Source organism: Aethalodelphis obliquidens, unplaced genomic scaffold (assembly GCF_003676395.1).
Source record: "Aethalodelphis obliquidens isolate GAN/ISIS:26980383/991018 unplaced genomic scaffold, ASM367639v1 scaffold14, whole genome shotgun sequence".
Taxonomy (NCBI): Eukaryota; Metazoa; Chordata; class Mammalia; order Artiodactyla; family Delphinidae; genus Aethalodelphis; species Aethalodelphis obliquidens.
The window spans coordinates 12,743,357-12,756,262 of record NW_020837958.1 but is presented as its reverse complement, the minus strand read 5'-3'; the positions used below and the strand labels follow the sequence as shown (position 1 = coordinate 12,756,262).

The window sequence follows — 12,906 nt, the reverse complement described above, 5'->3', positions numbered from 1 at the left end:
TGTAGTTATGATGCTTGACAGGCTAACCTTGTTTATGTCTTTGACCTCAGAGCTTATCAGGATAACATTTACCTCTAGGAGCTCTGTTTCCTAATCTCTTTAGCAAGAAAAATTGCAGAGGAATTTTTTCATTCATTTTCAATTGTCTACTGTGTTGCCAGGCCCCATGCTAGGCCTCAGAGATACGAAGATGAAAAAGACTTTGTCCCTGCATTTAAAGATATCAAAATCTAGTTCAAATGAGAGAACTAAGTAAACAATTTTAATTTCACATTTAAGTACAATATAATAATTATTATTATAATTATAAATTACTATAAGGAAGCATTTATTGATTGCCAACCATGTACCACAAAGTATTTTAAACATTTTTTATTTCTCACAACAGTCCTAACAAGTGGCTAATACATTATCTTCATTTCTCAGCCAAATGAGAAAACTGAGTTGCAGAGAGGTTATACATACACTAACGAGGTCACTCAGCTAAAAAGTGGTAGAGCCAGTATTCAAATTCAAGTAGGCTGACTTGAGAATGTGGGCTCTTAACCACTACAGTATAAAGATTCTCTATAATAAATATGTTGGATGTAGAATAGGATACAACTAACTCAGGATAGAGAATCAGAAAAGATAGCATTTGTGCTGGACTTTGAAGGATGGGTGTAGGGGTAGGGTTTTGCAGATGCAAAGGGTAGGAAGGCCATACAAGCACAGAGATCAGCATTTCTAAAGGCTCAGAGGAATGAAAACGCATGTGCTATATGGGGAATGGTGAGGAGCTACATGACTGGACTGTTGGCAGGGGATGAGACGAGGGAGGCTGAGTCTCCCTTGTACAGGGTCTTGTGTGTCATTTGAGGCACCAAAAGGTTTGTACCGTTTCCTGTTAGGCTTTACCGCTTGACTACAGCATGGTCCTATTCATAGAAGAAATGGATGGACTTTTGAATCTTACGGATCTCTTCCGGTAGTCACATCTCATGAGTTATGTGTAAATTGTTTGCTTTCTCTGTGCCTCAGTTTCTCCATCAAGCAGCACATTTTACTATACTTAAAGGACAAGTATTTTATGAAGCATTAAAAGTGTTCTCCTTTTGGGTTTCTTCTTTTATATGGAAAAGCAAGCAACTGGGATAAAGTAATTATAAAAGGAAATTGTTTGATTTTTATCTTATTTATACCTTGTTTTGACAGCTCCAGCCTTCCTCTAACTTACAATCAAATTTGGAGAGTAGATACCCAGTTCCTTCTAAATTGATGGAGATAAGGAATACTAAAGCACCAACATTTTCCAAATAGATTTAAGTCTACAGATATTTCTTAGAAACTAGTCAAAGAACTAAATTGATGTCACATTTGTCCCTGAGTTAGATCTGGTGCTGAAGAGCCTGGTTGGAGCCTAGTTCTCTTCTTCCTGGTTTATCTTCGTAGCCATTTTGGACTGGCACTAAGCATAATAGATTTTAGGAAGTCAAAAAACTCCAGTCTGTGTCTTAAGAATAACTAAATTTGATGTCATTGGTTATGCCCTCCCTCACCTGTGGCAGCCACGGCAAAATGTTGTTAGTGGTGTCTTTTTCATTTTAGGAGAAACGTGCTGGTCTCTAGCATCTTCTCACTTTCTGTCAGTGAGAGGCAGGCAAGAGGTGAATAATTCCATTTCCCCAATAACTTCCAAGGAGCCTTCCTTTTTTTGTAAGTTCCATGTGGCTGAACTGCATTCACCTCTTTACCCGGAAACCCACAGCACGTGTCTGTACCAGATGTTGGGAGCAGAAGCGGGTGTGTTTTTTTGTTTTGTTTTAGGTTTTTTCTTTTTTCTTTTCAAGACGGTATGAAGTTTACAGTCATTGAGTGCAGGTTTCTTTAAAATTAGAACTGCAAGAAGGTAGTTTCAGAACATTGAGAAAGGTATCCAAAGGCTGTGATAAAACTGGGGTACCCTAAATGGTGAGGTCTTTGCCAAGGACCAATATTCAAGGGCCTGTCCTGTTTGGACCTAGGACCTACTATGAGTGGTTATAGGGTCATAAAAAAAATACTTCTTTAGCCACAAGCAGACGTTTTAGGGAAGAAAAACACTTTCTTACATAAGTGCCTCATTCCCCCACTCCTTAGCACCACTACCAGTTGTTCCCTGTAGGTTGTAATGTGGTTGTAAAACAGAAAAGCATTTTGTTTCCTTGGTGAGTACATGTCTCCTTCCCCTCTGGTTCTATCAATTCTGTTTAAAGGGAAGTGAGATTGAGCATGAGAAAAACTGTACAGAGAGGGAGGGGCTGACAGAATTACAGAGAAGGTAGGCAAAGAAGCATTTCTCAGCTGTCCCTGGCTGCCAGATGCATCTTGGTCCAGATGCTGTGGGGCAGTGTGCAGTCTTATTCCATCTCGCAGGTATTGCCACTCAGACAAGAACCAGTTAAAACTGACCAAGCTGCCAACTTTGCCCTGACTTTCAGGGTTGTTCAGGGCTAGCAGCTAAACAGCTCTAATAGTGATACCTGCTTATGTGTCGAACATAAAATAGGAGCTAGACCTATGTATATTATTTCAAAGCTTAAAAAACCTGTTAAATATAGTTATTCTCATTTTCTTTTTACAGATGAGGAAATTGATATTATAAGAAGTTAAGTGACTAAGCCGTGGTCACACAGTTAGAAAGTAAGTCAGCCAGGATTAGAACCCAGATCTGTCAGGCTTAAAATTCCGTGCCTTCAACCACCACACTACCCTGCCTTTCTCAGGAGATGGAAGATTCACATCTTCCAACATCTTGGCTGGGAATAAGTAAAGTTAATGGATGGAATTGTGACAAGCCAACAGGGATTTGGCATTTTTATCAGAAAAATTTTTTTCATTTTCTTTATTGAGTGCCAACAAGCAGTTTGTATGAGACAGAAGTTGAGGTGGAACTTGCCAGGAAAATGCCTAAGGTGGAATGAATAGGAACTTCTCTCCCCAGACAGGTAAACGTTAGTTTGCTCCCTGGCTTTTGTGGAGCGGGCAACTGCCATCACCTCTTCTGAAAGAGCCACTGTTCACCCAGTGGCAGGTGCAGGCCAACTGTTGTCATGACAACAGCAGGAGAGGCAAGCAGTTTAATTCTAGAACTGATAATTAACTGGGGGTGGGGTGGAGGTGGGGAGAGAAATGGGGGGATAATTGTTTCAGAAGGGAAAACTTAGCAATTACCAGCCAGCTGCATAGATAAAAAGGCCAGGCACAGATGCTCCAGCCCAGCATGCCCCTGGGATTCAGCACTCATCCCCTCTGGTTAGGAATTTTTGATAAATGAAAATGAAGGGTCGAGTTCCCAGCCAATCAAGACTCTTTAAGGAACCAAATAAAGAAAGAGGAAGTTACATACGCTGTAAAAAGAAATGCAGGGGACCAGATAAATGACTACCCTAAATGACATTACCGAGCCAGAAGCGCTATCCAAACTCTGCAGGAAGAATTCACGCTTGGAGGTAAAACAGGATCCACAAGGCCTACCCATTGTGAGTTTCTGCTTCTGTGGATGGAATGAGGGGAGAGTGGCATATTGGAAAGAAAATAAAAAGAAGACTTGCAGAGATGATGAACTTGTTTAGGTCCTTGATCATCACGGCTAGTAGTCTATCAACCCCTCAGAGATTGCAATAGTGAACGTAAGCTAAGCATTCCGCATGGATCATCTATCTCATTTAAGCCTTACAGCCACCTAGGAGGACAGTGCTGTTATTATTCTCATATCAGACTTAGACATGTTCAGCACTTTGCCCAAGGTAACAGAGCTACTAAGTCAATATACTGAGTCCTGTTATCCTATTGATTTGCGTTTTTAAAATAAAACCTCTACTACTCTATGGGGAAGTCGTGGTCCCAGTCTAGAATAATATCAGACTTAAGTAGATTAAACAGTTTACAATAAAAAGGAAAATAATATTTTTTCTAGTAGAATAAATGTAAGCTACAAAATAAAAATTACTAGATAAGCCGTGTTGGAGAATGTCCTATCATGTGTTTGAGATCTGTCAGACTCATAGTTCACAGGTTAGCCCTGTGTCTCAAGCTCTGACCAGATGAATAAGTGTGAGTCAGGATTTCTTCCTAACTTGTTCTGTGGCTCAGGGCATGTTAAGGCTTAGAAGAGGAGATGACATTACACAATGCAAAGTGACTGTCCAAAACTCCTCTAATGATATATTTTCACCAAACTTCCATGTTTTATGTATTGTTCATGGGAAAAATGCCACAGTGTGTAGCAAGACCTCCCTGTATTCCAGAGTGTATGTGTAATGTACACGTGTGTGTATGAGAGAGAGACAAAGAGAGAGTTGGCAGGGGAGAGAGGTGGGGGGGGGAAGAAGGGGGGGAAGAGAGAAGGAGAGGGAGGAAGATTTTCCTTTAAAACAGCGAGTCTCAGTGAAAGGAGAAGCATGGTGCTCATTCAGCAGTATTTACAGATCACATACTTTGTTCCAGGCATTGTCTTTGGTGCTCAGAATACAGTTTTCCACAAAACAGTCAAGGTCCATGCCCTCAAAGAACTTGTAGTCTAGAGTCTCAAGTAAGGATTGAGGAATGTAAGTGGTATGTAATTTAAAAACACATTTTAAAGAAACCCATTACTTCTTCTGTTAAAACCTAATACAGGGAATAAAACTCGCCTAGTTCTTCTGGCTGGTAGGAAAATGTGTAAAAGATAGAATGCAGGAGAAGTATAGGTTGATAATCACTACTTAAAACTATGAGCTTCCCCTTGATTTTCCAGAGGTTTGACAAACTAATAAGTTGTTGTTGCCTTTGCAAGTGAAACAATTAATATCAAAATTTGGGAGCTCGACTGACACAATAATTGTGCTGGAAAATGTAATTTTGTCTGCATAATGGAAGTGGGATCATTTCAAGAAGATCTCATTAATGTGCTGTTCATCTACAAAGAGCAATGTAACCTTTCTCTTATTAGATTAGTGTAGGGTCATGATGCAAAAGGCGGTTGGAATAATTCTCAGTCTTGTTCTAAGAAAATAAATTAAGCACTGACTAGGAGTCTAGATATGTAAATCAAAATCATTGAAGACAGAAAAACAATGTAGCCACTCATTCTGAAATTGACATAAGCTCCTTTCATTTCTGTAGGTTTCATTCCATTTAGCCATTTATTTAACAAATTATTTCCAATGTCTGCTATGTGCCAGGCAGCGCTAGGTGTTGCAACTATCATAGAAATCAGAACCAAAAACGGTCCCTTTTTTCACGGTGCTTACTATATAGTGATTGGTCTCTCCTCCACATTTCAGGGCCATACATCTGTTCTGTGTCTGCTCAGCTCTCCCCAAGCTTAAAGAATCAGCACCCTACTAAAAAGAGGCATGTCATGTGCAGTTATAAATGGAAATCCCCCAGTGCAGAGCCTTCCCAGGTATATTAGACTGAACACTGATTGAGTTGTTGACTTAGTCTTTTAAACTAGGGTTCCGTGGTCCAATAAGTCTGGCAAATGCTGCTTGTTTACCCACCTCTTGGAGTTCCACAAGTACCATGGTATAATAAAGTCTTCGAGCAGTCCTGTGATAATGAGACTTATTTACTTTGTTTAACCCAGCATTTCCAAACTTATTGACCATAAGGATCCTTTAACCCCTATCACATAAATATCCTTTAGAAACAGTGTTCCTCAATGGATGTGGCTCATCGTCCACTAGATGTTGAGACCTACTGCTGATGATTTGCCATCTAGAAAGAGAGTATAAGAAATGTAAGGCAATATATAGTAAGAGTCCACATCTCTTAGGTTGAAATCTTGTTGTACTCCAAAAAACTAGGTCTTCTGAACCATTTCTCTACTGTTATTGAGGTAATTTATGTCAAATGGGAGTGTAGCTATCAGAGGTACAAATAATTGAAACTGGTACAGATTCCTGGCAAAAGAAAGTCTAGAGAGGGCCACTGGGATATTTTTTTTTAATTGAAATGAAAATGGATCTTGGATGTCCGTGATTCCATTCAAAAATAAAATAGCCATCATAAATAAGTTTTTTGTTCTTTTCGTCTTAATAACATAATTTGTGTCATTTTTTAACAATAAAAAAGTTTTAGTTCCAGTGTATACCAAGCACCCAGCACATTGCCTAGTATGGAGTAGACCCTCAGATATTGGTTGAATGAATGACTGAAACAGACAGTGACGAGGAACATTACTAAATACAAAGCAATACAGAAAAATATCATTTTTCCTATTTTAAGTCAGTGTATAAAGTGGGCGTATCCTTCTGTTACATGACAGTGCCTCTTACATCTAATAGCTATCATATGCCTACCACAGGTTGGGGGAACTAAGAAAAAATATATATAAAAGTATTTTGCAAACTGTTAAGTGCTGCATCTAAGTAGTTGTGTTTGTTTCTTTTACCAGTGGTCATGGAGGTGCTCAGCATTCTGTGTGTCAGAAATTTCCCTGATATGACCAGGCCCTGATGCCAAGTGGATTATACGCCAGGATCGCAGTATTCTGACTTACAGACCAAGAGAGGAAGGCAGTAAGACTAGGATGTCAGGCCTTTGATAGTACTTCTCTGTCCCTCAGTTTTCTCATCAGTCATCTAGCACCCACTCTGTCTATATTAAGGATCAAATGCGATAACCTACATGAATGATAGTAAGGTATGCAAATAAGAAATGCAAATGATGCCCTATACCCTTAGAAAGTATAAGCATTAAACAAGCAAAACAGAACTGGGTGATATAAAGTTGTCTTTTCATAATGTTATTTGTTAAGACATAATTGTGTTTGTAACCTGAGGTTCATGTATGAGTCATTTAAACAAATATTTATCAGCAATAACAAAGGAAACAAGAAGATTACCCTTGATTCAGCACCTTTACAATTTACAGGGTGTACACGGACATCTCATTTCCTTATTTGAGCAAACCTGAGAGGTGGTTTTGCTATCCGCATGTTACATAGATGAGGAAATTGAATGAGAGTAAGTGACCTGTCCAACGTGGCCCAGCTAGAGCTAGGAGTGGCAAGAGTCAGGACTTGGAGTGACGCCTTCTTGTTATACATCCTGTGCCTTTGCTCTCATAGCTGCTTTTGTTCAAAACATAACTCGTTCTCCTCCCTCTCCAGCATGCTTCTGACCTTGACTTCTCCTTTGCAGTAAATGGCATCATCTTGTCTCAGGCCAATAACCTAAGAGTCATACTCAATATCTCTCTTTTCTTCACATTGCAAATCCAATTAATCAACAAATTTTGTCAGATTTACCCTCAACTATAAGGACTTCTCACCTCCACTCCCTCACTATACCGGTCCGGGCCACGTAATTTCTCTCCAAGAATTCTACTGTCGTTCCCTCATTGCCACTGTTACTCATCCTTCCCCTCACTGTAACCCCTCCATTCCATTATTCACATAGATGCTAGAATGATCTTTTAGGATACAAAGGAAGTCATGTAATTATTCTATTTAGAATGCTCCAGTATGAATTATATCATGTCTGGAACTTGCTTCAGAGTAACCTGGGGAGAGGAGGACCGATAAAGTCACACAAGATGAGATTCCCACCATCCTCACATCTGCTGCTCACCCCACTGCTCACTCCAGCTATGCAGCTTTCTTACTCTCCTTCAGACAGAGGTCACATTCCTTCCTACTTCAGGGACTTCGTGCTTGGGTTCCCTTCCACCTGATGCTTATCCCCAGATCTTCACATGGCTCCTTCTCTCACATTATCTAGGCCTCTGCTGAAATGTTGCCTCTTCAGACCTTCATTCCTTCCTTACCTGCTTTGGTTTTCTGCATATACTTGTCACTGCATGAAAATATATTTAACTTACTATTTTCTTTCTTCCCCACTAGAAAATAAATGTTATGAGGGTAAAAGCTTTGTCTTTTTCACCACTGTACTGTTAGTGCCTAGAACATTATAGGGACTCAGTTAATTTTTGAATAAACAAATAGCTATGCAAAACCTGTTTTCAAAGTTGTAGAGAGAACCCTTGTTTGGAATAGGAAAACCTTAGATTCACTTGATTATATTCTCAGTCTGTCACCTTGTGCAGGTCATTTACCTGCAGCTGTTATTTGTGAATCTGCGTTTGTTATCCACCAACAGCCTGTGAGTTTCTGAATGGCAGCATCTGTACTTGATTTTTCTTTATCTCAGTAGTAGGCATAGCAAGTCTGTTACACTATTTGATAACTATATACATGAGCAGTACTTTGCTGTGTTCCAGACTTGGAAAATGACTGACCAGGACTCATGAATCCTTGGCTCTTCTTTAGATAATAATGATCATGGCCATAATAGCGAACACTGATTGAGGTCTTGCTGTGTGCCAGGCACTTTTCTAAGAGTGTTACGTTTCATGAGTTCATTTAATCCTTATAATAGCCCCATAGGGGTAGAGGCTGTTACTATCCCCATTTTCCAGGAAAGGAAAATTAAACACAGAAAGACCAAATAATTTGCCCAAGATCACATAGCCAGTAAATGATAGAGCGCCAGGGTTTGAACCAAAGCCATCTGGCTGTAGAGTCTGTATTCTTAGCCAACTCTCTCTACTGCCTTCTCAAATCACTACTGTAGGCTTACACTGAGGTAGGTAGGTAGGTAGATAGATAGATAATTTAGTAAATAAATATTAAAAAAATAAAAGTTCACCCATGTACACCTGCTCTAATGAAGGGTTTTAATTTAAGTATTCCAGGCTAGTTTCTTTGCTCTTTTCACTTAAAGCTACACACATGCCCTGTCTGCTCTGTTTGAGCCTTCTGAGAAGGGTAGGGCTGCAGCAGTGAGAGCTTTGGATGGGGCAAACTGTGCACTCAGGACTGTGGAGAGATTTGGGCAGTGCTCTTTCCCTGTCCTTGGCAAGTGATGGGCTGCAGAGGTGCTTTCATGTCAGTGGCCACCCTTTCAGCTGCAGACTTGTGTGCCTTGTCCATGATGAGGTTGGAGAACAGCGGCCTGTCTGAGCCAGCAGTAGTGCAGGCTGCTTGCTGTCTGGAAAAGCAGGGTGCAAACTCAAATGTGTCATCCTGAGATAGTTCCCAAAATAAACAGATTTTTTGTGCTGACTCTTGCTTTTCTAACTGAGGCCTGACTGTTTCCTCTTTCTTCCCTTAAAACAATCTTTCTAGAAGGCATTTCTCTTCTTCCCTGCCTTTGAGTGATAGGGCTGACATCTGGGAAGAAGGAAGTGATCTACTCCTTCAAAAGTTATATCTCCATCAGACCTGAAAGCTGTTTAAAATTCAGTCTTTGCCTCTGGAGCTCTTGAGTCAAGGTGAGGAGTGCTCAAGCCAGCCTTCTGACTCCTTGAGAACTGGAAGTAAAAAGGGTGAGCTCTTGTCCTGAATCAACCATCATCAGTCAGTAAAGAAGTCTTTAGGAGGGAATCTTTGCCTGCAACCAGGGGGAAATGGCAAAGGATAGTCAGAAGATTATATGTGTGTACTACCCCATTATATATAAATAAAGGACTTGCACATCATGGATTCTGGTATCTGAGGGGCATCCTGGAATCAATTCCCTGTGGATATCAAGGCATGATATAGTATATGAAATAATCAGACAGCTTTAAGATAATACGTAATTAAAAACTGAATGTGTATTTTAGACTCCAGCAGTTTTAAGAGTTCTCAGAATTAGTGTGATGCACTGGTTAAAGAATATGGGCTTTGGGGTCAGAGGTTCCGGGTCTGAATTCCAGCCTCATCACCTACTCGCTATATAACCCTAGCCCTGCTATTTAAATTCCTTAGGCCTTGCTTTTCTCATCTGCAATAGGAAGATGATAATAGTATCTAAAATAAGATTACTGTGAGGATTAGTGAGATCATTCATTCAGTTAAAAAAAAATCTTCCGAGTGCCTTCTTTGAGCAAGGCCCTGTTCTAACTGCATGGGTACGTAAGTGCCCCTGAAATCTCAGTGACAACAAACATTTACTTCTCTCACATACTGCATGTCCACTGTGGATCAGCTTCAGCTCTGCTCCCTTCTCCTTCATTCTAAGGCAAAGGCTAAAGAGCAGCCCCTGCATGGGACATGCTGGCAAGGGGAAAAGAGCAGGGGCAAAACGGTGCAGCCCACGCCAGTGAGCAGGGGATCACTTTTGAGGCAAGTGAGAAATGACTTCAGATCGAGAGAAGAGTCCCGAAGGTCCACAAGATTAGAATATCGTTGCTGTGATCCACATGAAAGATCTTGAAGTTCTAGGATTCTAGGCTTGGATTAGAACAGTAGCAGTGGGGAGAAAAGAATAGGTGGGGGAAACGTGGGTTTGGGGACTGGAGAGGACTTAGTGAGTGGCTGTATTTGAGAAATAAAAGAGAAGGATCTAAATCAAGAGCGCTGGCTTCAAGCCTTGCTTTGCTGCTACTTAGTTATATAAACTCAGGCAAGTCATTGAACCTTCTGGGCTTGAGTTTAACATTTATAAAATGAAAGACCTGAATTTGATGTGACCTCTGAGGTTCCCTCTAGCTCTATCCCTCTCTGGCGCTAAGACTCTGGAGTCTTTGTTTTAGGAGACCACAGACTACTGGGAGTGATGCTAATGGGAGGGAAGGTTGACTTAGAGAGAAAGATGTTATAATGACTCCAGTTTGCATTTGTCTCAGCCCATTGGGTTGTGTGCCTTTCCTCTTTGCCTTTGCTCGTAGGTCACTTTCTCCTTGAGTTTGTTGTGAATCCAAAAACCACATATGCACAGAATCAGAAATTTCTGCCACTCTTCCTCCCTCTCAAGGGAATGCTTCTGCCTCTCTTTTATCCTTTACTCACTCCTTCCCTTGGGAAGAGGAGTAACTTGTCTGATTGGTGAGAGTCTGGTAGTCATTTGGCCTCTCTTCTCTGTTGTGCAGGGTTAATGTGGTAACAGTCACTGCATTGAAAAAAAACAACATGGCCATATCTTTCTTCTCCTTTGCTTCTTGGATCACTTGATTCAGGCAGGATGGACCTTCCTTGCCCTTTGCTCTCCATAAGCAGATTAGGAAGGAATTGTCTCTCCTGGTCCCAGGTAGGTCTTTGTTCCAACTTCTCCATCAATGACTAGATGAGTAAGTCAAGTTGCTCCTTCCCTGGGATTCAGATAACTTTAATTTAGTGGGAGAGGTGGCAGGAGGCACCTACTGTAGCCTTGAAATCTCAGCACTCTACTTTATTATTTGGGTCTCCACTAAAAAAAGTAGTACCTTGATCATAGTTTAGCTTCTTAAGTCTCTGCTCTCCTTGTCTGAAAGTGGAGAATACACAGTGAACAAATGACACCATGGGTTCTTCAGCAGAACCCTTTCAGCATCACCTCACACTTGCTAATGGCTTCCTATGCCCCTCCCTCAGCTTTGCCAGTAGGAAAGTGCAGTTATTAAAGAGGTGAGTGTTTCACTGTGCATCATAAGAAGTAGTTTACAAAGCTGAGTTGCCAACAACCCGTGTCTGCTTGTCCCATTAACTTCGTTTCCAGGAAACTCAGTCCACCTCTATATCCTGGCATTTTAACCACTTCAGCCAAAATGCTGGGTTCAGCACTTTTTTCATGTGGTCATTTTAGTTAAATTTTCAGTATTAAATTAATGGTACAGTCTGAACTCACCAAAGATGAGAGCTGTACTTACCAGTTTGAGGTGTTTAACCTCCTTCCTATCCCCAACTCCATGCAGTGTTTTGCAATGCAACTTTTCAGCAGGTATTTAAATTTTGACATGCTTTTGGTACTTTTTTTGAAACTAAAATTATAGGCTAACTCAGTTGAAATGGTTAAACACAATTTGTGTGCGTAGTTGTAACCTCAGTTGATTTGTTACAAAAAATTTTTAATCTTAATTACTGTTTCCAGGAAGTCTCCCATGAGGCAAAGTTAATGAGCCTTGATTTATTCCACCAGCTTGTAAGTCAGACACTGTGCGAGGCACAACAGGGTTAAAGAATGAGCCGTGGGCGCTGCCCTCAAAGCACTTGTAGTCCGATTGAGAAATGAGCAAAGAATTATAATATACCAGTGTGAGAACCCACATAGATGTGTGAAGTGCAATGGGAAGCAGAATAAAAAGTAACTAATTCTTCCTAGGGAATCAGAGAAGATTTCACAGTTGTTGACCCATTTGAACCAGTACCCTGAACAGAGCTATACAGCAGTAAGTTGATTGATGGCAGGTGGAGAATGGACATCATAATTGTACACTCTGTGAGTAACAAGGGAATTTTGAACTGTGGTTTGCGAGGGGAAAGTATGTACTGTATCACTGTTTAAGTCCTCAGCATTGTGCTTTATTTTATAAGAAGAGAGCTTTGCCAACCTTAATCCTTTTCGTTCTAAAAAGAGTATAGATATCTAAAAAGAGTATAGATATAATGGAAATAAACTTGGAGTATTTTGAGGCAGCCATAATATAGAGTCTTTTCAACTTTGAAGACTCATTCATTCATTCTCTCCTTCTCTTTCTGTATGATCTAAAAGAAAGATTTGATTTTTTTTTAGCCATTTCTTACTCTTTTAGTTGTTCTGTGATATAACTGTGGCTCCTGTTTCTTATTGTATTAATCAGAGACTATTTGATTGTAAGGAACAGAAATCCACCCACACTCGCTCAGATAACACAGTGGGGTATGGAAAGGACATGGTGCATTTCACAGGACCCAATCAAAGGAAGTACTTCTGTACCTGATGGGCATAGGCGTGGGAATTGGTTAAGACCAGAAGTTGCTCTCTCAGTCTCTGTTCTTTCTTTGTCTCTTTCTGCTTCCTGCTTTACTCTCCACCCCACAGAGTAGCATCCTCTGTTTGCTTTCCTTATAATTTCAGCTTGTCCTGGCAGCGCTTTGGCCCCTGCTATATAGCAGTTTTCTGATGCAGGATTCAACATTGCCTCACCACAGTCCCAAGAGAAAATATAGCCAATTCATGT

At 40.5% G+C, this 12,906-nt stretch overlaps 1 protein-coding gene across 6 annotated transcripts in view; it reads left to right on the top strand.

Annotated features, from left to right (window-relative positions):
- The window catches only part of TRIM44 (TRIM family member 44), a 118,773-nt gene that overhangs the window by 67,709 nt on the left and 38,158 nt on the right, over positions 1-12,906 (top strand). For 3 of the 6 annotated variants that reach the window (XR_003434467.1, XR_003434466.1, XM_027114994.1), the window contains exon 5: positions 12,069-12,185. The exons of 2 other annotated variants lie outside the window; for them this stretch is intronic. Coding sequence is in view for 2 of the 4 variants with exons in the window: in XM_027114994.1 (XP_026970795.1) it covers positions 12,069-12,144 (76 nt within the window). In the remaining 2 variants the exon portion in view is untranslated. Of the gene's footprint in view, positions 1-6,400; positions 6,696-12,068; positions 12,186-12,906 lie in introns of those variants that run through there. One more of the 6 variants, XM_027114995.1, reaches the window with a different exon arrangement.